The following is a 26,025-nucleotide window of genomic DNA, read 5'->3' as shown; positions in this document are numbered from 1 at the left end:
TAAGAATGAAGGCGAAATTACAAAGAAAATTTTTATTCCATTTGGACTAAAACATTATTTTCATTTGTACTTTAATTCTAAGAGTCTGGACCTTCTCTTTTTCTACTACTGAGTCTCCTACAGGTCTATGCCCCAATTACTTAGGAATACTACGAGTGTGGAAGGTTTTTTACTTCATAAAGTAGACATGAAATGACTGTGTAAAAACGAGGGAGGAGAGAGTGTGTAAACTAGACCACTTACTGAATTCATGACTCCAGTTTGTAGCCCTCTAGTTCCCCATTGGTCTCTTAAACAATCTGTTGTGTTTGGACTCAGCTGAGGAAACTGAGGAAACTATGAGGAAAGTCCACGATATGCAAGCTTTTGTTCCAGCCCAGCACTAGATTCCATTTCACCAAGTGTGTTTGTGTGTAGGGAACCGGTCCCCGCAGGCTGTGTCCCGTGCGGAGCGAGAGAGGAAGGTGGCCATGAGGCTCCACCGCGGCGCCCCCGCTAACATCTCCTCCTCTGATCTCACCGCACAGATGGGCCAATCACGCATCGCCACATCACAGGTCAGCTACCTACCATTGTATAGCTCTCTCTCGCTCTGAACCCCACTGCTTCCCTTCCTAAAAGTGATTGAAGTTTGTCTGCCTGTGTATGTGAATGTATAGTATGTCTGTTGAATGCACTGCACCTTATACTAACCCTATGCCGTCTGTTAACTCCCTCTCCTCTTCATCAGGTCAGTGTGCCATTTGAACACTTGGGGAAGTGAGCAGCTCCTCAGGCCCTCTGGACACTGGCAGGTAAGGACCCGCCTGACAACACTCAGTCAACTATGGACCAACTGTAACCTGTACCATCAATGCATAATTGGGTTGGTTGTTTAGCAACAAAACCGACTTGAGCGCAACTATGGGGCAAAACAGGCGGGGTTGGCTTAGATTGGAGACATGTCAACTATATTTAATCTCCAACGTTTATTGAAAACAAACTAATTTGCATAATGAGCACTTGTTGTCTCTCAAATACCAAATACATTGTTACGGTTGTTGGTTAGCTAGCTAGCTAGCAAATTTGAACGATATCAGCATAGATATCAATTCAGTCAAAACAATCTGAAACAAGTCACCTATTATTTGCCACATAGCTAGCAACAATGACAAGAAGCTGCCATCTGACTGTTCAGAATCACAACAAAGCACGGCTTCTGGCCCCGTCAATGTGCTCACATCATTTTCGTGACGTTGTTAGCCAACCCGTCTATCTGTGTATGTAATAATATTGTATATAATCTCTGTATATATATATATATATATAATAATAATATATGCCATTGAGCAGACGCTTTTATACAAAGCAACTTAGTCATGCATGCATACACTTTGTCTGGGTGGTCCCAGCAGGAATCGAACCCACAACACTTGGCATTGCAAGCGCCGTGCTCTAGTCTACCGTCTTTTCCAGACAGGCCCACTACTCATGTTAGTGAGTCACATACACAGCTCCCAAGTTTGGATTTGCCCCTAAGTATGCTTATGCTTAATTGAGTGAAATTTGTTGCAAATGTGTGTAAAAAGGAAGTAAAAACAGTAAATATATTACTATTTTTTTGCAGCCATGGTAGCAAGGTACCAAATACCTACTCAATTACTTTTGAAATTGTTGGTTTAAAAAACATGAGTGGGTCAACGACAATGAAGACGGATTAAAGAATGAAGACGGATTAAAGAATGAAGACGGATTAAAGAATGAAGACAGAGGAGAATAAAAGGAGAGGAAGTTGCAATGGATGTGAGACGGGAACGCCTGTCCAATATGACTGTAGTTAACTGGGAGAAAATATGAAAAGAGGAAGGATTGAGAAGTGAAAGACACACTCTTGGCCTAGCCTTGCTTCCCAGGCTTGTGAGACCTTTGCCTCGGCTGGTGAATGAGTCCTGGTTCACTCTCATTATGCTGGCTATGTGATCCGTAGGACCATACACGTCTGTCAGAAGCTCAATGCCCCAAAAAAGATGTCAGTACAAAACGGACAAATTCTGATTATTCTAGCTGTTTATATTGCTGAGGTGGTGTTGTATGGGCAAATGTGTTGGTAAAAAACACACACAGTCGAAACCATTTGTCTCACGTTGAATGTCCAATTTATGACAGCTACATTTCGAGCTAAGGTGTGTGTGTTTATAATAATAATATCTGGGAATATTACAGAAGGTCAAGTAGTCGGCAAGAAGATCTGTCAAGAGGAATTTGGGGGAAATGGAAGATATGCAGAGAGAGGTAGGAAGAGATGTGGAACAACATTGTTCAGGAATGGGAGGGGGGGTGAATAGTAAAGAAATGAATGAATGTGAAAGTGTTTGAATCAGAGTTGCTTATAGAGGTGGGGTTGCATATAGTCTGTATATGTCAATGTCTTATTGTCTTACTGTTTGTTTTTCGAATTCTTGGTTTCAGCAAGCCAAGGACCGACCGCAAGTCAGAGGAGGAAGGGGATGGTAGGAGACTTAGAGAGATGGACTGTCACCCATTTTCTCTTAACGTCTTCGCTGTTTAGGAACAATTCTGAGTAGATTTTAACCAAGTGTTAAACAAGGACATTTTGGTTCTACAACACTTCCTATTAACATTATTGACACATTTACATTGAGGTTTCACTCCTCTTTGTGTATGTGCTCACAGTATTCTATTTACATTAGTCAACAGCAGAGAGCTAATAATATCCCTTCAAATCATGGTGGACAATGTAATAAAGGACCTTATCATTAAGAGGTGGAGGCTTTGCAAGAATATTTTTGAGTATTGGTCTTGGTTATTATGATAAGTCAACAAGCCTTATTACTCTGAAGATGTGAGAAGGAGCATGGGAGAAATGAAGAGGTTGGATTTCAAAGTGATATGCTCAATTGCTGTTATTTTTTTATCTCTGTAAATATGTTTTTGTGTAAAGCCAGAATGACCTAGGTTATTTTAAGATGCCAATGTAGTAATATAGATTTCTTGACCTGCTGGAGGGTTTGGTTGGGTGGAGGGAGGGAGTCAGATGAAAGGTAGGCCTATGTCTGCATGGGCTGGGGCAGATCATAATACAGATGGAATGTGGTTGTGTGGGTTCTTTACCATGCTTCGTCCTTATTACAACAATATTATGTATAATTATTATTATTTTGTGTCCCTTTTCGTAAAGTTGTCTTGTTGCATATCAAACTCAACAGCACAGCATCACCATATAGTGCATAAATACATAGATATAACGATGTAAATCACGTGCTGTAATACACGAATCAACACTTGCGGACACAGTTCATGGGATAGGCCTAAACTATAGTTCATACCGTTTATATTCATGGGGGGGGATATTTTGAGTCAATAAAGATATGCACAACTTATAATACTGTCTGTTTGTGTTTTTAGGTAATTATTTTGAAGTCATTTTGATGTTTCTTCCTTATTATTTAAGAACTAATGTAAAACTTAACAGACCTAGGCTCAGATCTGGCCGTAAATGTGATTCGACTCCAAATAGATGTAGCCTATCGCATGCACATTGTCACAAATCACGACCCATCCACTTCCTGGCCCTAGCTGTTCATTGGATGTGATTAGTGTAAACAGGAGGCTACATCTCATTCTATAGTCGCTACGGAATGGACAGGACCGAACGGAGTTGATCTACTGTGGCTAATCCTAGTGGATTCCGTCTGTGTGGCAAACGCCTAGGTAGGAGAAAGGAATGACGGTCTTTACAGAGCAGGACAAAACTGATATGTTACCTGTATTGTTCATAACAGAATGAAGAAAATACCAAGACACACTCAAATTAGATGCAAGTCTTAAAAACAGATTTTTAAAAACGGATTTAACTCTTGGATCAGAACGGAAAGATTTCTAGTCGAACAGGACTGGAAAATGAACATGGATGTCGGAGTAGCGATGGAATCTTTGTGTAGTTAAATCCATTTCTATCTTCTTTCTGGCACTAAAACTGCGCCGGCCGAAGTTTGCTCTATATTCAACTATCGATTATAGGTAAAGTGATTTTACTTGCCCATTTGAAGGGAAATAAAATAGATTAAAGTAATGTATTGTTTTACTGCATTAGTGGCTACTACTATGTTTCTCTACTGAAGACAATGTTTCTCTGCCAGTTGTTTAGCCTCTTGGCATGAATAGACCTCCCGAGTAGCGCAGCGGTCTTAAGGCACCACCTGAAAAATCCCAATATTTTATTTATTATACTGAACAAAAATATAAACGCAACATGCAACAATTTCAAAGATTATGCTCAGTTACAGTTCATATGTATAAGGAAATAATTAAAATGAAATAAATAAATTAGGCCCTAGTCTATTGATTTCACATGACTGGGAATACAAATATACAACTGTTGGTCACAGATACCTTAACAAAAGAGGTAGGGATGTGGATCAGAAAACCAGTCAGTATCTGGTGATACCACAGTTTGCCTCATGCAGCTTGACACATCTCCTTCACATAGAGTTGATCAGGCTGTTGATTGTAGCCTGTAGAATGTTGTCCCACTCTTCTTCAACAGCTGTGTGAAGTTTCTGGATATTGTCTGGAACTGGAACACGCTGTCATACACGTCGATCCAGAGCATCCCAAACATGCTCAATGGGTGACATGTCCGGTGAGTATGCAGGCCATGGAAGAATTGGGACATTTTCAGCTTCCCGGGAATTTTATTTGTATTTATTATGGATGGCAGCAGCTACTCTAACTGGGGTCCAGCAAAATTAAGGCAGTTTATACAATTGCGTGTACAGATCCTTGTGACATGGGGCTGTGCGTTATCATGCTGAAACATGAGGTGATGGCGGTGGATGAATGGCATGAGAATGGGCCTCAGGATCTCGTCACGGTATCGCTGTGCATTCAAATTGACATTGATAAAATAGCTTATGCCTACCCATACCATAACCCCATCGCCACCATCAGTAAACCGCTTGCCGACACAACACCATACATGTGGTCTTTGGTTGTGAGGACTGTTGGATGTACTGCCAAATTGTGGGTTCAATTACAGGCTCAAAATGGCCAGAAACAAAGACCTTTCTTCTGAAACTCATCAGTCTATTCTTGTTCTGAGAAATTAAGGCTGAAGATCCCGTACAACACTGTGTACTACTCCCTTCACAGAACAGCGCAAACTGGCTCTAACCAGAATAGAAAGAGGAGTGGGAGACACCGGTTCACTACTGAGCAAGAGGACAAGTACATTAGTGTCTAGTTTGAGAAATAGGCGCCTCACAAGTCCTCAACTGGCAGCATCATTAAATAGTCCCTGCAAAACACCAGTCTCAACATCAACAGTGAAGAGTTGACTCCAGGATACTGGCCTTCTAGGCAGAGTTGCAAAGAAAAATACAATTCTCAGACTGGCCAATAAAAAGAAAAGATTAAGATGGGCGAAAGAACACAGACACTGGACAGAGGAACTCTGCCTAGAAGGCCAGCATCCCGGATTCGTCTCTTCACTGTTGACGTTGAGACTGGTGTTTTGCAGGTAATATCTAATGAAGCTGCCAGTTGAGGACTTGTGAGGCATCTGTTTAGACACTGATGTACTTGTCCTCTTGCTCAGTTGTGCACCAGGGCCCCCCACTCCTCTTTCTATTCTGTTTAGAGCCAGTTTGAGCTGTTCTGTGAAGGGAGTTGTACACAGTGTTGTACGAGATCTTTGGTTTCTTGGCAAGTTCTCGCATGGAATAACCTTCATTTCTCAGAACAAGAATAGACTGATGAGTTTCAGAAGAAAGTTATTTGTTTCTGGCCATTTTGAGCCTGTAATCTAACCCACAAATTCTGATGCTCCAGATACTCAACTAGTCTTAAGAGGGACAGTTGTATTGCTTCTTTAATCAGGACAACAGTTTTCAGCTGTGCTAACATAATTGCAAAAGTGTTTTCTAATGATCAATTAGTCTTTTAAAATGATACACTTGGATTAGCTAACACAACGTGCCTTTGGAAAACAGGAGTGATGGTTGCTGATATTGGGCCTCGGTACGCCTTAGATATTCTATTTAAGAAAATCTGCTGTTTCCAGCTACAATAGTCATTTACAACATTAACAATGTCTACACTGTATTTCTGATCAATTTGATGTTATTTTAATGGACAAAAGAAAAGTGTTTTTCTTTCAAAAACAAGGACATTTCTACAGTACCTTTTTGAACAGTACAAAGGTAGTACACTGGACCTTTACTCGTCCTGTATTAGCCATCTGTAGTGCGTGCAAACAAATTCTAATCAGCACCGCCGCCCCCCCACACACAAAACAATTGACTTTATGCCATTGAAACTTTTTTGTTTCTTGTTGCTGCCAAGCATCATCTATTCCCTACCTGCAGAATTCCATTTTCTTCCACTTTTCTCAGCCACTAACTGGCTGTGACCCATATCATTACCTAATATTATTACCTCACTCACACACTTCCATCTGTTGCTTTATGTGTTCCTCAGTCTGTCAGGCAGCCACATCATTCCACTGACTGCCCTTTTTCCTTTCAAATGAGACACAATGTCCCTTTGCCTCAGCAGAGCTTCACTTCCCAGTTGTGTGTCCCTCTGTCTGCCACTGGTGCAAATCACTCCAGCCCTTTTCTGCATGCTGATCTGCTGATTCTCTGCAAACCAATACAAATGACCCCTATATATCTATCTCTCTATCACTCTCTCTCTCTCTCTCTCTCTCTCACACACACACACACACACACACACACACACACACACACACACAGCTGTGTGTGTGTTTGCATGCCTGTGTGTGTGGAAACAATATACTGGCACAGTTTGTCATGACTCATGCTATGCTGCTGTTAATGTGACTTATGGTTGCTATGCGGTTTGGCAGCCAAGCCCTGATAGGTCAGTTTAGACACGTCCTCTATGTGCTGTCCACTGTTGTGGTCTCAAGGACTTTGTTGTGCTTGGGAAAGGCATTATGAGTCATAGCAGGCTATTTTTAGTCTCACGTGTTATTGTGTGGCCTTTTGAAGTGGACTGTATTTCTTATTTTTCTATGATTATGCCAATGACAGCACCATCTGACGTTGAGTTTGTTATCGCCTTGCAGATCCTGGCAATACAAACATCTGATGCTAAACTATGTTTGAAATAGGGATTCATGATAACAAAATGCAATTTTTGTATTTTCCTTGTGTTTGGTCTTCCATAGGAAAATACTCTAGTTAACAGAAAAGTTGAATGATACAGTACATGCTTTCAGATCAGCCTGTTTAACCCAAAACTGTCAATAGAAACCAAATTATTTTAGACAGGAGGGAAAAGCCCTGTCTATACAGTTTAGTAGTAGGGTGAAACACTGGTTTGACAGTGGTCTCTCTCTCTCTCTCTTTCTCTGACTCTTCGGTAAACAGTACGACACACCTGACTCATTGTGTCTTTCTTCCTTCATCAGATGCTCTCATCAACGTAAATTACAGTACCGATAACTGGTTGATGATTGATGGTTACAGTCTCTCCAATAAGGCTCTGCTTTCCACATGTACAGTATAACTGGAACGTATCAGAACGTATGTCTACACTGTTTATGTATCATTAATGTAGACAAAGGACGTGTTCTCGCTGTTCGCTGGTCTCCAGATGAGTCGTCTATGGAGGCGTGACGTGCCCCTGTCTGATCGGCTAGGACTACCCCCTGGTCCCCGTCCCACCATGCCTCCCCCGGGCCCAAACATCTCCTGGTTCCCAGAGGCCCCCCTGCTGACCTCAGAACAACCCACCTTCCTGATGACCCCCGCTGCCCAGGCCGTGTCAGGCTTCTTCGTCTGGACCGCACTACTCTTCACCTGCCACCAGGTAATACATGCACACAGACAGACACACACTGTATCACCGCCTGGTACGGCAACTGCACCGCCTGCAACCGCAGGGCTCTCCAGAGGGTGGTGAGGTCTGCCGACCCATCACCGGGGGGCAAACTACCTGCCCTCCAGAACACCTACAGCCCCCGATGTCACAGGAAGGCCATAAAGATCATCAAGGACAACAACCACGAGAGCCAGTGCCAAAGCTGGGCTCGAGAGACTGAAAAACAGCTTCTGTCTCAAGGCCATCTGACTGTTAAATAACCATCACTAGAACCTTAGAGGCTGCTGCCTATAGACATAGACTAGAAATCACTGGCCACTTTAATAATTGGAACACTAGTCACTTTAATAATGTTTACATATTTTACACTACTCATATGTGTATATACTGTATTATATTCTACTGTATTTTAGTCTATGCCGCTTCGACGTTGCTCGTCCAAATATATATATATTTTTTATATTTTTAATTATTTTACCTTAGATTTGTGTATATTGTTAGATATTACTTGTTAGATATTACTGCACTGTTGGTGCTAGAAACACAAGCATTTCGCTACACCTGTAATAACATCTGCATGTGACCAATAAAATTGTATTTGATTTGTCTTCCCCACATCTCTAAACAAAACACTCAATCCACTAAAAATAAACACCATTTGGTGTTTCTGTCGACATTTGGCTGTGGCCGATTCAGGTGTCTAGGTGTTGTCTGTCCCTGTAGGTCATACAGTAGAGGAAGGGAGGGTTATGTAACAACAGGTTCCACCTGGGGTGATGCTGGAGGAATAGATGCATCTGTGCAGTGCTCAGAGAGCACAGGTTGCCTAGCAACAACACACAATCTCTGTTTGTTTAACTGAACAAGTCAACACATACTGCACACACCTACCGCGTCAAAGGCTACCTGTCCTTCTGTCGGGAATGAGAGTCTGCTGGCTTCTTACACGTTTTGTTTCTTACTCTCTCCCTCTATTTCTATCCCCACCCTCCTCTCTCTATATACACTGAATGTACATTTTAGTCATTTAGCAGATGCTTCTGTCCAGAGCGACTTACAATAGTGAGTATCAACATTAGGAACACCATGACAGACTGACCAGGTGAAAACTATGATCCTTTATTGATGTCACTAGTTAAATCCACTTCAATCAGTGTAGATGAAGGGGAGGAGACAGGTTAAAGAAGGATTTGTAAGCCTTGAGACATGGATTGTATATGTGTGCCGTTCAGAGGGTGAATGGGCAAAACAGATTTAAGTGCCTTTGAACAGGGTATGGTAGTAGGTGCCAGGCGCACTGAAGAACTGCAACGCTGCTTTTCTTGACACACTCAAACCGTGTCTTTCTCTCCCTCCCTCTTTCCATTTCTCTCTGTCTCCCTCTCCTTCCCTCCCTCCATCTCTCTCTGTCTCTCTCCCTCCCTCCATCTCTGTCTCTCTCCTTCCCTTCCTCCATCTGTCTCTCTCTCTCTCTCTCTCTCTCTCCTTCCCTCCCTCCATATCTCTCTCTCAGATCTACATGCACCTGCGGTACTACAGTTCTCCTAATGAGCAGAGACATATCGTGCGGATCCTCTTCATTGTGCCCATCTATGCCTTTGACTCCTGGCTCAGCCTCCTCTTCTTCACTAACGAGGAGTACTATGTCTACTTTGACACCGTCAGGGACTGCTATGAGGGTAAGAGACTAGTGTAGAACAGAACTGAATGGCTTCACCATGGAGATTGTATTGTGATACTTCCTCATCCAGTGTGTGGAGGTCATGGTGCAGCCCCATGGACAGATGGCTAAATGCTGCTCTGCCTCAGCGCTATCTCTTGTTGTTCTGAGGCCTGCCCAGATTTCTGTGTAGGAAAACCTGTTGCATAGCAACCCTGTTCACCCTACAGGGCAGCCCTAATGATGAGGTCTCAACCAAACTTGCTGGGACACACACACACACACAGAAAGAAGACAACCTGCACCCTTATCAGAGAGTCAGCTGTTTATCTGGTCTGGCTTATGCAATACTCCTAGTCACAAGGTATACACTCACCAACACACACTCTGACACTCACCCTCCCATACTGTCTGTTACACACCCAACACACACTCGGACACACACCCTCCCATACTGCCTGTTACACACACTTGAATCCCCCTTCAGGGTTTAATAGATAGTACAATGGTGTATAGTGTGTTGGTCATATGCAGTGAGGGATCAGGGCTGGGCCTTTCCTCTATCTGTCATATTGGTCACATTGATGCACTACAGACAGAGAAGGTCATAGACAGGCCACTGGATACATCCTGTAGGTGGTCTTTAATTTGTTCAGTCAAAGGTGAGAATAGATTGTGTGTGTGTGTGTGTGTGTGTGTGTGTCCATTTCCTTTGATATGACAGTCATTGTCTTATCTTGTCTCTTGGGGGAATGGAAGAGTATGGAAGAGTACTGGGGGAATGGAAGAGTATGGAAGAGTACTGGGGGAATGGAAGAGTACTGGGGGAATGGAAGAGTATGGAAGAGTACTGGGGGAATGGAAGAGTATGGAAGAGTACTGGGGGAATGGAAGAGTATGGAAGAGTACTGGGGGAATGGAAGAGTATGGAAGAGTACTGGGGGAATGGAAGAGTATGGAAGAGTAACTGGGGGAATGGAAGCGTATGGAAGAGTACTGGGGGAATGGAAGAGTACTGGGGGAATGGAAGAGTATGGAAGAGTACTGGGGGAATGGAAGAGTATGGAAGAGTACTGGGGGAATGGAAGAGTATGGAAGAGTACTGGGGGAATGGAAGAGTATGGAAGAGTACTGGGGGAATGGAAGAGTATGGAAGAGTACTGGGGGAATGGAAGAGTATGGAAGAGTACTGGGGGAATGGAAGAGTATGGAAGAGCATGGAAGAGTACTGGGGGAATGGAAGAGTATGGAAGAGTACTGGGGGAATGGAAGGGTATGGAAGAGTACTGGGGGAATGGAAGGGTATGGAAGAGTACTGGGGGAATGGAAGGGTATGGAAGAGTACTGGGGGAATGGAAGGGTATGGAAGAGTACTGGGGGAATGGAAGAGTATGGAAGAGTACTGGGGGAATGGAAGAGTATGGAAGAGTACTGGGGGAATGGAAGAGTATGGAAGAGTACTGGGGGAATGGAAGAGTATGGAAGAGTACTGGGGGAATGGAAGAGTACTGGGGGAATGGAAGAGTGTGGAAGAGTACTGGGGGAATGGAAGAGTATGGAAGAGTAACTGGGGGAATGGAAGCGTATGGAAGAGTACTGGGGGAATGGAAGAGTACTGGGGGAATGGAAGAGTATGGAAGAGTACTGGGGGAATGGAAGAGTATGGAAGAGTACTGGGGGAATGGAAGAGTATGGAAGAGTATCTGGGGGAATGGAAGAGTATGGAAGAGTACTGGGGAATGGAAGAGTATGGAAGAGTACTGGGGGAATGGAAGAGTATGGAAGAGTACTGGGGGAATGGAAGAGTATGGAAGAGTACTGGGGGAATGGAAGAGTATGGAAGAGTACTGGGGAATGGAAGAGTATGGAAGAGTACTGGGGAATGGAAGAGCATGGAAGAGTACTGGGGGAATGGAAGAGCATGGAAGAGTACTGGGGGAATGGAAGGGTATGGAAGAGTACTGGGGGAATGGAAGGGTATGGAAGAGTACTGGGGGAATGGAAGGGTATGGAAGAGTACTGGGGGAATGGAAGAGTATGGAAGAGTACTGGGGGAATGGAAGAGTATGGAAGAGTACTGGGGGAATGGAAGAGTATGGAAGAGTACTGGGGGAATGGAAGAGTATGGAAGAGTACTGGGGGAATGGAAGAGTATGGAAGAGTACTGGGGGAATGGAAGAGTATGGAAGAGTACTGGGGGAATGGAAGAGTATGGAAGAGTACTGGGGGAATGGAAGAGTATGGAAGAGTACTGGGGGAATGGAAGAGATTTTTTTCCATGCCCATATTAGGAGGGCAATTATGATGTTAAACATGTCAGAGTAGTTTAAATGTTTGTGTTGTTGACTTCTTAAATGGTCCTTTTTTGACGATGTGTGTGTCTCTCCTGTGCAGCGTTTGTCATCTATAACTTCCTCAGCCTGTGTTATGAGTACCTGGGAGGAGAGAGCGTCATCATGGCTGAGATCAGAGGAAAACCTATTCAGTGAGTCTTTTCTTCCACTCGTGTGTGTAATCTGTCTCTGTGTGTGTATGTGTGTATAGTCTGTGTGTGTAGTTTTGTGTAGTCTATTTGTGTATGTTGAACATCTCATTACCTGATGCTGTATTTAACAATGTGTTTTCCTGCATCCCCAGGTCCAGTTGTATTTACGGTACATGCTGTCTCTGGGGGAAGAGTTACTCCATTGGGTTCCTGCGGTTCTGTAAGCAGGCCACGCTACAGTTCTGTGTGGTCAAACCCCTCATGGCCATGGTCACAGTCATCCTACAGGCCTTTGGAAAGTACCGTGATGGAGACTTCAAGTACGAAACTGTGCTTCTTCTTAAGCAATCGTAGAATATCTCATACCAATTCTTTTTAATAAGACTTTCAATTACCCAAAATACACTGTGCTTCTCTGTGGATAGATGTCAATCCAGTGATACAGGTTCGTCCTAATGCTGGTTTACACTCAAATCTAATCAACTGTCATGTCCCTGTCTGTCCCCCCCAGTGTGAACAGTGGGTACCTGTATGTGTCCATCGTCTACAACATCTCAGTCAGCCTGTCTCTCTACGCCCTCTTCCTCTTCTATTTCTCCACCCGGGACCTGCTCAGCCCCTACAGCCCCCTGCTCAAGTTCTTCATGGTCAAATCTGTCATCTTCCTCTCCTTCTGGCAGGGTGAGACACACACACACACATACACACCAAGCATCTAAATACAGATTGACATTTTTAGGTAATTGAAGCGCTGTTGGCAATTAATTATGAATGAGGTCATTCATATCATATCCATACCCAAGTCAATATTATCAATATTTGTTAATTAATCTCTGTTTATTTTCCATCAGGCATGTTGCTGGCCATCCTAGAGAAGTGTGGGGCCATCCCCAAAATCAACTCACCCGAGATGTCAGTGGGAGAGGGAACGGTTGCTGCCGGTTACCAGAACTTCATCGTCTGCATCGAGATGTTCTTTGCCTCCCTGGCCCTGCGTCATGCATTCACATACAGGATCTATATGGACAAGAGGCTGGACTCTCAGGGTAAGGAGACTGAGTTTTAGTTGTATTATTTACTGTGGCGTCGACCTACTTGACATTGGTCTAGGTCATTGGGCTGTGGTACTGTAATATTTCCACATTTTGCAGATCTTCTCTCTATAACATGATGTCAGGTCTTCTCTTGTCACTGACTCACACTCTCTTTTCTCTCTGTTCCCTTGTCAACATACGTTTCCAAATGTGTGCTCGTCCTCTACATACTCCTTTATTTTCCTTTATCATCTTTCATTCATCTTTGTTTTTGGAATACCTCCCTTCGTTCTTTTTATAAACTCCTATCTTGGTTCATTGGTCATCTCTCCTCTTCCTATACTCTGGGTCATTTTGTCTTTCTTATTCTTCCTCCCATATAATTTCTTTCTCTTTCCCCATGCTGCGTTATCAAGGCCCAGTTCCTATGTATGGAGAGTCTGGTAGGTCTGCCACTGAGTCTCTTACCCAGCTTTACGCTTCTTTCTACTTCTTTACAATCCTATGTTCAAAGTTGTGTTCCCTTTGTCATACTTTCTATGAAAAGTTGCTTTTTGTCAAATCAGTGGTTGTCCTTGTTGCTGTTTTTACATTCACTGCAGCAAGCTTCCAGCAGTGCTTTCTCACTGTGTTTAGGTTTTACATTATTCACAATTACTATACAACTCCTACTTGACGTTTTTGATATTTTATCTCTTACCTGTTGTCCTTTCCTCCACCCCCCCTATTCTCAGGCCGCTGTGCCCCAATGAAGAGCATCTCCAGCAGCCTGAAGGAGACGATGAACCCTGGAGACATGGTCCAGGATGCTATCCATAACTTCTCCCCGGCCTACCAGCAGTACACCCAGCAGTCCACCCTGGAACAGGGTCACTCTGCCCCGCCTGTTTCCCGCACCATCAGCACCATCAGCACCCGCGATAACGAGAAGACCCTGCTGCTTAGCTCGGATGACGAGTTCTAAGTTAACACACACCAGCCCCAGCCAATCACCTCTTTACTGACTGTTGGGGTGAGGTACTACCTCCTGGTCTTGTGGAGTATCGGTAGGGGATTTAAAGTGTGTTGTTTGGGGTTGGCATCAACCTCAATACAGGGATACAGGACCATATCACTTAGCCTGGTCCATTCAATATCCTCTACTACACACAATTCAGGCCTTTACAGGAACTCTTCTCTTGGTAGAATATACACTTATTGCGAACATGATGTTATGGTTGAAACCATTGTCTAGAAAAACTTCAATGGTTGGTTATATAGGACTTATAGGGATTTTCTGAGAGAATTATACTTCACTTATTAGAGAGACATTTATGGTTTGAATAAAAGTGATTTTATCATTACAAAATGTGTCTGCTAGCTAACATCCAATGACGATGATGTCCCATACTATATTTATATTAAAGTACTTCGGCTATGGATGGCATGTTATTTGTCATTTTGGTTTAAAATGTTCCGTTTTAAGACCATTCCCCATGGTGACAATTTTTAAAGTTGATTTTAAAGGGATGGTGTTTAGGGGAGAACCAGCTGTGTGGACTGGAGTATGGGACAGGGGCAGATGAGAGAGGGGGATGGAAAGAGGATGGAAGGGAAGGGAGGGATAATGGTTGGTTTGACAGCACTTGATCGGATTCCAGATGAAGAGGACTGCTCCAGTGTTTAGTGGCTGTAGCATGCAGACCAGCAGGGTGAGGGCAGATGAGCAGTGTGGTAGTCTGGATTATACTGTTGTAATTAGGGCATTATTTGTATGGTGAGGATTAGGCCTTCATCCAGCGAGGCTCACTCTGTCACCAGACCTCTGCTGGCCTCTAATGTAGGTTAAAGTCATGTAGGGTAAACACCTTAGTGAAACCGATCGGTGTGATCAGACAACGCAAGAAGTTAAGAAGTAAAGTTAGATGTCATGCTACATGGTTATGATGTAGGACATTTTTATATACTTACAATTCCAATTAGACAAACACTGCACAATTTCAGACAAATAAAGTGTAACTCGATACAATAAAATATTCAGCTTTGTAATGAAGTGTGGGTCAGTTTTAGACTCACTTTTAGTGTCGTATACATGTTTTCATAACACAAGTGAATGTTCAGTGCTTACGGAGAAAATATATTGCGTTATCCATAGTTTCGATTTTAGTTTATTGTAGACAGTAGGGGCACAACTTTGATTTGAGATGTGGGAGGGGGGGACATATATATTTTTTCAGTCAGATAAACACTCCAAACTGCCTACCCGACCGCTCAGAGCCGTCCGCATGGTCCTAAAGCACAATGACTTTTAGATAAAAAAATAAATCACAAACCAATGATAAAACGGGGGGACAAATACAATTTCAGAATATGGGGGAGATGTCTCCCTGTCCCCGGTAAAAGTTGTGCCCCTGGTAGTGAGTAATACGGGACTGGCTGCCATTATACAGTAAAGACACGTTGAGTCCATGCTCAAACCTGCAACCAGAGCGCAGCAGGGAGACTATTATATTTGGTCACTTGACACAGACAGACACACACACAAATCTATCAAACACAGACTGATCATGATAACACGTTATGCTTGCAGCCTACACATTCTGTCTGCTCATGAAAGGAATGCCGTGTCGTGGAGTGCCAGCCTCCGTCTATCCTGACCTCTCAATTTTTGCTGTGTGTGAATGTGTGATAGCTCGGCCCAATATGCATAGGAAAGCCAGGGTCCAGAGAGGCTATTGTCTGTTGGATGGGTCAATATTTCCCATTAAGCAGGGGTGGAAAAAGTACCCAATTGTCATACTTGAGTAAAAGTAAATATACCTTAAAAGAAAATGACTCAAGTAAAAGTGAAAGTCTCCCAGTAAAATCATTTTTGAGTAAAAGTTTTAAAGTATTTGGTTTTAAGTATTCTTAAGTATCAAAAGTAAAGGTAATCGCTAAAATATACTTTTATACTAAAAGTATAAATCATTTAACATTGCTAATATTAAGCAGCCCAGATGGCACGATTTTCTTGTTTTTTATTTATTTACGGATAGCCAGGGGCACACTCCAACCAGTCAGACTAATTTATAAACTAAGCATTTGTACTGCCAGATCAGAGGCAGTAGGGATGACCAGGGATGTTCCCTTGATAAGTGCATGAATTAGACAATTTTTCCTGTCCTGCTAAGCATTCTAATGTAATGAGTACTTTTGGGTGTCAGGGAAAATGTAAGGAGTAAAAAGTACATTATTTTCTTTAGGAATGTAGTGAAGTCAAAGTAAAAGTTGTCAAAAATATAAATAGTAAAGTAAAGTGCAGATACCCCAAAAAACGACTTAAGTAGTACTTTAAAGTATTTTTACTTTAAGTACTTTACACCACTGCCATTAAGGTATGGTCAGAATGTCTGCTTTAATTATAATGTGGAGGCCAGTGTGTAGCATGTTATGGAACTAAAGTAGGCCTTGAGAGGAAAGGCCAGAGAGCTTATTATGTCTCCTGTAGCATTCAGTTGAGTCCTCTAACACGTCGAATATAGTATGATGTCTCCTGTAGCATTCAGTTGAGTCCTCTAACACGTCGAATATAGTATGATGTCTCCTGTAGCATTCAGTTGAGTCCTCTAACACGTCGAATATAGTATGATGTCTCCTGTAGCATTCAGTTGAGTCCTCTAACACGTCGAATATAGTATGATGTCTCCTGTAGCATTCAGTTGAGTCCTCTAACACGTCGAATATAGTATGATGTCTCCTGTAGCATTCAGTTGAGTCCTCTAACACGTCGAATATAGTATGATGTCTCCTGTAGCATTCAGTTGAGTCCTCTAACACGTTGAAAATATTATGATGATTTGGACTCATCCCCAAACATTTAGAGTTTCTGGTACAGAGAGAATCACACCACAAGACCATTTCATTCTCCATTTTATATGTTTCTGATATCTCTCTCTGCGCTCTCTCTCTTTATCTAGGCCTGCATTTTATTAACCAGATGTAGAAGACTCAAGATGTCGCTCTATAAACTCTTCTTTTGACTAGTTTTCTGTATTAAGTCATAAAGCTGCTGATATTATGCTTCTGTTTTTCATCTAAATAATATTCAGAGAAAAAACATATTAGGCCAAGAGAAAATAAAGATATTTAGATTTGTTTTAAAGGAGTCTTGTCATTATTATGCTATTTCATATTAAATAGTATTTTGAGGACTTGGTTGTTTCTTAGATGTCTTATGATTTTATGATAAATATAGCTCCAAATCACAAGTGAAAGAGTGGGAAATCTTATGGGGAGACATATCTGCTTTTCTCTTCTGAAAGTTATTTTAACCTCCCTAGTCAACAGTAGTTGTAGTTCCCTAAAGAAACCGCTCCCTGCTGTTGTACATACACTATGGTTTCATTCTTCTCCTTTCTGCTTCCCTCTCAAACATTATTAAACCTGCCAGTGGGGAAGAACTGGCAAAAACAGCATGATCAACAACTACATGATCAGCTGTGTGACATGGTCAGCCATTACAATTTAACAGTGGTCATAATTGATAGTTTACCAACACCGCTACTGAGTCATGACTGACTTAAGGAATTGGATTTATATTACTTTTTGAAGTTGTCAATGTGCTTTGCATTGTAAGGGGTGAAAGGGGACTCACCTCACCCTCTACCAGTGGAGCAGGTTGAGAGCTTCAAGTTCCTTGGTGTCCACATCACCAACAAACTAACATGGTCCAAGCACACCAAGACAGTTGTGAAGAGGGCACGACAAAACCTATTCCCCCTCAGGAGACTGAAAATATTTGTCATGGGTCCTCAGGTCCTCAAATGGTTCTACAGCTGCACCATTGAGAGCATCCCAACTGGTTGCATCACTGCCTGGTATGGCGACTGCTCGGCCTCTGACCACAAGGCACTACAGAGGGTAGTACGTACGGCCCAGTACATCACCGGGGCCAAGCTTCCTGCCATCCAGGACCTCTATACCAGGCGGTGTCAAAGGAAGGCTCGAAGAATTGTCAGACTCCAGCCACCCTATTCATAGACTGTTCTCTCTGCTACCGCACGGCAAGCGGTACCGGAGCGCCAAGTCTAGGTCCAAGAGGCTTCTAAACAGCTTCTATCCCCAAGCCATAAGACTCCTGAACGTCTAATCAAATGGCTACCCAGACTATTCACATGCCCCCCCCCCACACACAATTTTACACTGCTGCTACTCTTATCTATGCATCCTCACTTTAATAACTCTACCTACAAGTACATATTACCTCAACCGGTGCCCCCGCACACGGACTCTGTACCAGTACCCCATGTACATTAAACTTTTTTAAAATATGTTTTTTCTTAAAACTGCATTGTTGGTTAAGGGCTTGTAAGTAAGCATTTCACTGTAAGGTCTACCTACACCTGTTGAATTTGATTTATATAAATGATCACAATCACTCCATTGTATTCACAATATATACAACATTTATTTCAGTTAATATATAAAATAGACAATGTACTTAATTTTCACCATAGAAAAAATACATGTAATAAATACAGACCATTTTAGTTTTGCTGTACAAAACATCCAGCACAATTTGACAATCTTATGAGACAGAGGATAAATGCTATGCAACATTGATATTGAGAAGATAGCTAAGTATATCTTAAGGGAGTATTAATCAACACAATATAATGAGTCATATTATTGACAGATTAAATTTATATTGCCATTCATTTCCGAATGTCGAATCAAACTGTCTAGTGGAGTCAGCAGGGTTTATTGATAAATCTGGATGTTACAAGGCTTTCAGGTGAATTAAGCACCACCTCATCTCTGTCCTCTCTCTTTGACCTCCCAAATCCTCCCTACCACCACATCTTTTCTTCATATCCATCTCTTTTTCCTCTCATTTTCTACCATTCTTTCCCTTCATTCTTTCTCCTTACAGTGTTTGTCTCCCTTTCGAGCCATTTCAGAAAACAAAACGTAAAATAATTATAAATAACAATACGTATCATCGCAATCACCTTGGTACTTTATAGAAAAATAGTATCCCTACAACAAGCCACACGACTCACTATGAAATTAGTACAAATATGGTGTACACACATACTAAAATCATCTTACAGCAACATGACCGTCGGCTTTTAGCATATCTAAAACAGCTCATTACAAGTTAAACATTACAAAAATAATTGTCACACACTCCATACAACAGTTAGACTTGAGAATTTCCCCAAACTAGTCATATCCAGGTATTTGAAACATACATTACATCACAGCACTCATTAGCTTTGTAATATCTATCCTTTAAATACACATAAAATAGAATACCTCTGAATAAACGTTTGCTCAAACATTTGTCTCTTGTATAAACATTATAAAATAACAGATAAAGGAATGCATCAATTGATTTTTGCATTGACATAGCATTCTACGAGATGTTGATTATTCAACCGTTTCCAGCAATGACCAACTTCTGCAAGTTGGGGAATCTAGAGACAAGCAAAGGATGTTTTTCTTTTTATAGCAAACCAAAATGTGCACTGTGGTACAGTTGAAAACACCCATGTAACCACTACACACGGCAGCACAGTGAAGCACAATAGTATCGACACACTAGAAGTACAGAGGAACAACACTCCAAGACGTGTACAGATGTCAATAGTGATGCCATTTAAAAAGTCAAAGCATTAGAAGAAGCGGTGGAAGAGTCTGATTAACCCAGACATTGTGTAGCAGGGCTGGATGCCATGCCAGAAGGCAGAGCGATAGCTGGCTCGGCCTGTTGAGTAGCAGTTACAGAGAGCACCAGCAGCAAGACTGGCTTTGTCCACGGATGGTGTCTGTGTCCCTGTTTTGCACGTCTGTCGTGCTTTAGTTGGATTCGTCAACCGTCGTGTTTCCTTAAGTCCACGCATGTCTGAGTGTGTGTTGGCTGGGTTTAGAGACTATTTGTCACTGCCTGTGAACACCGTACGTCTGTGTGTGTGTGTGTCACCCGAAGCGCATGAGCTTCATAAGTGCCTATTTATCCTATTCCTCCAATCATCCTGCTCTCTCCAAGCGTGCATGTGTCTAGCTGTGTGTGTGTGATATATATATGAGAGTGTATGTACGTGCCTGTGTATATGAGAGTACATGTACAAGCGTTTGTCCGTCCCCAGCCCGGTCGGTTTCTCCTAGGACCCCCCCTGCTCTCTCTGGACGTGGGCCTGTGGCGGGGTCTTCACTATGGTAATGACAGAGGCAGTGTTGAGGCGTGGTGCTGTAGCCAGGAGGTTGCCCCCTCCAGACTCTAACCCACGGGCAAACCTCTGCAGGGCTGCCAGCCTGGCCCCTAGGCCCTCCAGCTCTCTCCTCATCCCTGCGTTCTCCACACCCAGCCTCTCCACCTCCCTCTGGAGCTCCTTCTTCTGCTGCTCCAGGGCCTCGCGCTGGGACACGCGCTTCACCCGGCAGCTGGCAGCATAGCCACGGTTCTTCAGAGTGCGCCGGCGCTGCTTGAGCTTCTGGACCTCCTCGCGGGACAGACCCCGCAGGTGCAAGTTGAGCTCCCGTACAGACAGGGACATGAGCTCGCTGTCCGACAACACCGGAACGTTCTCACCACACTCCCGCTTTACCTGGAGAGGGATGGAGAGTTTTATCATTTTCTTTTAGAGAAAGTGCTGTGACGTGCGTGTAAAATGCACTTTACAATCGGATGAACTCTAATTCTACCTTCAGGGCTTTGCTGCTTCTTTCTGACGTCATGATCTGGCTTTATCCTGTGTCTCCGACACCAATAAACACAGATTTATAGACAGTCTACAAGAGAGTGAGAGAAAGGACATGATTACATTTGAGAAACGTTAATCTAATGAAGTTCATGTGTTCCCTTATACACACACACATACTACACCAGTGTAGTAGGATATAAAGACATTCCATCTTGGACTGAAGACCTTCCCTTGAAAAGAAAAAACATCCACCACACTTCTGCGGTCTATCATTCAACTGTCTAAGTGGGAGTAAAGTGAAGTTAATAGTTTAAGATTTCTCCCCTGACTGGAATGGTGAAGGGAAGTTAAGTCTATCATGTGCCCATCCCACATTGCTCAAATCAGGTGTTCCCCTCAAACACTAGTAACCACTTCCTAACACTCACAGCAGAACTGAACTAATATGAATACAGTTATAACCTAACAGATTGGACATATTGTGCATTTCCAAATGCTCAAAGTATCGGGCTGGGTTCAGTGGCTGTCGGTGCCGTTTAAGATGGGGGGGGGGGGGGGTTACGAGCATAGCCTTATTTCTATTACAGCATAATGTCATTCATATGCCATTCACCCAGCTCAATATAACAGTGATAGGTTTAGGCTACTACATGATACTCAAATTTTCCCTATACCCATCATGAGGTTGCTACAACCTAGTCTATGAATGAAAGTTTACAGCGTAGGTGCACAGGTCGTTAGAATTTTGAGTAATCAAGGTGATCTAGGGTGTCATCATTAGTCCAACAGTTGCAAACGTGAGTTTCTATTTGACAAATTAATGTATTTTTATACCTGTCCTGTTCACTTCAGTCTAACTTTAAAAATATATATTTTTTACCAGAATCGGCAGAATGAAGACACGATAACACACAAACAGAGTTCCCTTTCATAGCAGCCACATGAAAACAGAATGATCCCTTTGCTCATTGTATATATATCAAATTATATGTCACATACACGTTTAGCAGATGTTATTGCGGGTCTAGCAAAATGCTTGTGTTTCTAGCTCCAACAGTGCAGTAATATCTAACAATTAACAACAATACACACAAGCTAAAAAGTAAAATAATGGAATTAAGGAATAATTAAATATTAGGAAGAGCAATGTTGGAGTGACATAGACTAAAATACAGTATAATAGAATACAGTTTATACATGAGATGAGTAAAGCAATAATATGTAAACATTAACGTGACTAGTGTTCCATTATTAAGTGGCCAGTGATTTCAAGTCTATGTATATGGGGAAGCAGCCTCTAAGGTGCAAGGTTACGTAACAGAGTGGAAGCCACCGAGTGATGGCTATTTAACAGTCTGATGGCCTTGAGATGGACAGAGAGAAGCTGTTTTTCAGTCTCAGCTTTGATGCACCTGTAGCAGGAAGAACAGGAAGTCGCTCAGGTGGTTGTTATCCTTGGTGATCTTTTTGGCCTTCCTGTGACGTCGGCTGCTGTAGGGGTCCTGGAGGGCAGGTAGTTTGCCCCCAGTGATGCGTTGTGCAGACCGCACTACCCTCTGGAGAGCCCTGCGGTTGCGGGTGGTGCAGTTTCTGTACCAGGCAGTGATACAGCCCGACAGGATGCACTCAATTGTGCATCTGTAAAAGTTTGTGAGGGCTCTAGGTGCCAAGACAAATTTATTCAGGCTCCTGAGGTTGTAGAGTCGCTGTTGCGCCTTCTCCACCTCACTGTCTGTGTTGATCGTCAGTGATGTGTACGCCAAGGAACTTGAAGCTTTCCACCTGCTCCCCAGAGGTCCCGTCGATGTGGACAGGGGCATGCTCCCTCTGCTGTTTCCTGAAGTCCACGATCAGCTCCTTTGTTTTGTCAACATTGAGTTAGAGGTCACTTTCCTGGCACCACATTCCCAGGGCCCTCACCCCCTGTAGGCTGTCTCGTCATTGTTGGTTGATGATTGAGTTGGAAGCGTGTGTGGCCACGTAGTCATGAGTAAACAGGGAGTACAGGAGGGGGCTGAGCACGTGCCCTTGTGAGGCCCCTGTGTTGAGGTTCAGCGAAGTGGAGGTGTTGTTTCCTACCTTCACCACCTGGGGGCGCCCATCCGGAAGTTCAGGACCTAGTTGCACAGGGCGGGGTTCAGACCCAGGGCCCCAAGCTTAATGATGAGCTTTGAGGGTAGTACTATGGTATTGAATGCTGAGCTATAGTCAATGAACAGCATTCTTACATAGGTATTCTTCTTGTCCAGGTGGGATAGGGCAATATGCAGTGCGATGGTGTCATCTGTGGATCTATTGGGGGGCAGTAAGCAAATTGAAGTGGGTCTAGGATGTCAGGTAAGGTAGAGGTGATATGATCTTTAACTAGCCTCTCAAAGCACTTCATGATGACAGAAGTAAGTGTCATTCAGTGTAGTTCAGTTACCTTTGCTTTCTTAGGTACAGGAACAAAGGTGGACATCTTGATGTGGGGACAGCAGCCTGGGATAGGGAGAGGTTGAATATGTCCATAAAGACTCCAGCAAGCTGGTCTGAGCATGCTCTGAGGACACGGCTAGGGATGCCGTCTGGGCCGACAGCCTTGCGAGGCATAACACGCGAAAATGTCTTACTCGCGTGGCCACGGAAATAGGAGAGCCCACAATCCTTGGTCGTGAGCTGTGTCGGTGCCACAGTGTTCTCCTCAAAATGGGCGAAGAAGGTGTTTAGCTTGTCCGGAAGCAAGATGTCAGTGTCCGCAATGTGGCTGGTTTCCCTTTGTAGTCTTGCAACTATCTACGTGCTCGCCTCTTCTCACCTTTTCCCTTCGCTTGTGGACTTCATTGCACATCAGCTGTCTATGGCCAGGCACAAAAACCTTTCCAAGCCAAACCTTTATACCATGACCGCTAACCGCGACACACAGCCGACATCGTTGTCACGCCATTGTCAACATAGCTACTAGAACTGACACGTAAGTAAACCTTCTTTAATCATGCAGTACAGTGCAGTCAGAAAGCAGTTCAGCAGTTACACCAGCAGGCCCCGGTGGCAATAAAATAAAACCAAACGCTTACCTGGACTTGGAAGAGTTCCAGTATTTGATAGCCAGCTAGCTAACATAGCATCCCTCTCTTTTTGAGCTGGGTGTTTGAGTAGGATAAAACTAGAGAGCTGCATTCGCTTGCTAAGTAAAAGTTACAATTAAAAAAAATACAACCTCTCACTTCTTAATTTGGAAGAAATGAATTTGTTCAGCTATTGGTCTCTCTTTCAGTCAACTACTCACCGCATTTTGTGCACTGCAGTGCTAGCTAGCTCTAGCTTTCAGTACTAGATTCATTCTCATATCTTTTGATTGGGTGGACAACATGCTAGTTCATGCTGCAGGAGCTCTGATCGGTTTGGAAGTTGTCATAATTACTGTGTAGGTCTATGGAAGGGGGTGAGAACCATGAGCCTTCTAGGTTGTGTTGAATTCAATGTACCCGGAGGACGAAGGAATATAACTGTCTTCCGGCTACACCATGGTGCTACCCTAGTGCTACTGAGGCAACTGTAGACCTTCAATGCAAAACAGTGTGTTTTATTCAATTATTTGGTGACATGAATATATTTAGTATAGTTTTATCTAAAAGGGTTAACTTTAATGTTTCCATTTATTTTCACGAAATTCACTGAGGATGATGGTCCTGCCCTTCCTCCTCTGAGGAGCCTCCACTGGCTGGGTTGGACTCTTGCATGTGAAACTTGGTATTTGGAGGATCTCTTTTACATTTCAATATTTGATCTATTCAGGACAAGTGGCAGCTATGTTTTGAGTGTTATTTGTTATCTTGCATTTGATGTAGGTTATCATGTGTTGTTACAATCAATAACAATAAAATCCCCTTCCCCTAATTAGGATAAGGAACGAGATCACAATAAGAACTGATGTCAAATAGAATGACTCAGCTCTAACAGACGTCTAGACTGGATTATAATTATTGTTCTAAATAAAGGCTCTGGTGAGTTTATGGTGGATCCTTGACCTTACTGTTTCCCGAAATGCGTGGGAAGTGACCTTACACTCAAAAACGTATGTCCTACCACGAGGCGTCGTTGTAAACCGATGTGACCATTTCATAAAGTCATAGTGATTCAGCAATAAGCTGCCCACCGCTAGTTTCTAACGGGCGACTACACTCTCTCGTAACATGTAGTGTCAATAAAACCTCACTAAATATTGAACGATACCCGTAAATTCTGCATTTAAAGCAGTATTTTGTGCCTAATAGTGTTATAACACAATACAGTTCTGACGTTAGTTGTAATGTATAATCCAATTAGCCGAGAAGCAGAAACACAAAGCTATATTTATCTTTCATTATATGAATGTTTCATAAGATAACTTTCATTATTAAACAGATTCACATTTAAGATGTGTGCCTATGTAAACATTTAATTCTCAATAAAAATTAACCGATTTCCTTAAACTGGAAGGGAGCTGTCGAGGTAGCTCAATGCGATAGTAAACACACGCCATCGCAACTGCGCAGGTCGCCATCTATTTTTTTTAGCAACGTTTAAATAGCTCTTTTAAACCTTTAAAAATGAGAACCCATACAATGATATACAAAACACCACATATCGAGAACAATACCCGACATGCATCTTAGATATGTAAATAGTGAATATGTGGTCGTATCATTGTTGCCAAATTGTAGCAATTATGAAAGGCTAGCTAAACAACATGCTAGTAGCATTAGCCAACAACACGGATTAGCCAATGCTAGTTAGGTGGCTGCCTAACTCGAAATGCAAACAGCTGCCTACTTACTTGTCCTTAGCTATGTCGTTGGAGAGTACCAACTGCCAGTCTTTGAGTTGTCGACACAATTGTATAAATAAATGTTTAAAAACACGGAGAAAAGTCAAACACTGTGTTCAGTCGAAGTGAGATAATCGACAAAATGTCAGTCCGCCTTTTCCCGGAATTACTCTGTTTGGTGGGGTTAGATTCTTTCATTCACAAAAAACACAGTAACAATGACGTAAACTCGAAGGAATGAGGGTGGATCCCGCCCGCCCCCACAGCGTACGAGCTGGAAGCAAAGGATCGGGATGTAAACAATAAGGAATCCATGAGTCCCAAACTTTTCCATGATGATGACCTTTCATATTCTTATTGGTTTAGAAAGGCGATGTATGGAAAAGGTAAATATATGAGGGAAAATTACATTCCAAATGAATAGTCAGCTGCATACCTAGTGAATGTAGGTGAAAATTACTTTCATTTTTATATAAATGTGAAAAAAACAACCCTGAAATTACAATTATACTGTAGAAAGGGTGAGTCTGACTCCTTGCTCG

At 42.8% G+C, this 26,025-nt stretch overlaps 3 protein-coding genes across 10 annotated transcripts in view; 2 read left to right on the top strand and 1 right to left on the bottom strand.

The window, feature by feature from the left end:
* LOC135511991 (casein kinase I-like) overlaps positions 1–3,377 on the top strand; it is a 29,268-nt gene extending 25,891 nt beyond the window's left edge. For 2 of the 6 annotated variants that reach the window (XM_064933545.1, XM_064933544.1), the window contains exons 9-11: positions 418–557; positions 731–794; positions 1,607–3,377. In XM_064933545.1, coding sequence (XP_064789617.1) covers positions 418–557; positions 731–763 — 173 coding nt within the window. In that variant the 3' untranslated portion in view covers positions 764–794; positions 1,607–3,377. The remainder of the gene's footprint in view (positions 1–417; positions 558–730; positions 795–1,606) is intronic. The other 4 variants (XR_010451355.1, XR_010451354.1, XR_010451353.1 and 1 more) reach the window with 4 other exon arrangements.
* A 250-nt stretch (positions 3,378–3,627) lies between these two features.
* Positions 3,628–17,150, top strand: LOC135511988 (transmembrane protein 184B-like). 3 transcript variants are annotated; one of them, XM_064933541.1, is made up of 9 exons: positions 3,628–3,711; positions 7,621–7,836; positions 9,362–9,527; positions 11,903–11,993; positions 12,146–12,313; positions 12,505–12,674; positions 12,845–13,039; positions 13,444–13,470; positions 13,762–17,150. In XM_064933541.1, the coding sequence occupies exons 2-9, from the start codon at positions 7,621–7,623 to the stop codon at positions 13,989–13,991; spliced, it is 1,263 nt and encodes a 420-aa protein (XP_064789613.1). In that variant the 5' UTR covers positions 3,628–3,711; the 3' UTR covers positions 13,992–17,150. The 3 variants fall into 3 exon arrangements, with proteins under 3 accessions (XP_064789613.1, XP_064789612.1, XP_064789614.1); XM_064933540.1 differs by having other exon boundaries at positions 3,638–4,020; XM_064933542.1 differs by lacking the exon at positions 13,444–13,470 and having other exon boundaries at positions 3,638–4,020.
* A 1,280-nt stretch (positions 17,151–18,430) lies between these two features.
* Positions 18,431–25,703, bottom strand: LOC135511990 (transcription factor MafF-like). Its single transcript, XM_064933543.1, has 3 exons — positions 25,493–25,703; positions 20,696–20,782; positions 18,431–20,598 (listed from the first exon to the last, which is right to left on the bottom strand). Exons 2-3 carry the CDS (start codon positions 20,726–20,728, stop codon positions 20,155–20,157), a joined length of 477 nt encoding a protein of 158 aa, XP_064789615.1. The 5' UTR covers positions 20,729–20,782; positions 25,493–25,703; the 3' UTR covers positions 18,431–20,154.
* Positions 25,704–26,025: the final 322 nt, after the last annotated feature.

The sequence above is a fragment of the Oncorhynchus masou genome, chromosome 24 (genome assembly GCF_036934945.1).
Source record: "Oncorhynchus masou masou isolate Uvic2021 chromosome 24, UVic_Omas_1.1, whole genome shotgun sequence".
Lineage (NCBI taxonomy): Eukaryota > Metazoa > Chordata > Actinopteri > Salmoniformes > Salmonidae > Oncorhynchus > Oncorhynchus masou.
Note: the sequence above shows the minus strand (reverse complement) of the source record. Positions and strands in the feature narration are given on the sequence as shown.

Bases quoted from the DNA above. Each gene is read 5' to 3' on its own strand.
- LOC135511990 (XM_064933543.1), bottom strand. From the start codon at position 20,728: ATGACGTCAGAAAGAAGCAGCAAAGCCCTGAAG. The intron at 20,599-20,695 runs GTAGAATTAGAG...ATCCCTCTCCAG, and splicing joins GAAGCAGCAAAGCCCTGAAG to GTAAAGCGGGAGTGTGGTGA.
- LOC135511988 (XM_064933541.1), top strand. From the start codon at position 7,621: ATGAGTCGTCTATGGAGGCGTGACGTGCCCCTGTCTGATCGGCTAGGA. The intron at 9,528-11,902 runs GTAAGAGACTAG...TCTCCTGTGCAG, and splicing joins CGTCAGGGACTGCTATGAGG to CGTTTGTCATCTATAACTTC. The intron at 12,675-12,844 runs GTGAGACACACA...ATTTTCCATCAG, and splicing joins CTTCCTCTCCTTCTGGCAGG to GCATGTTGCTGGCCATCCTA.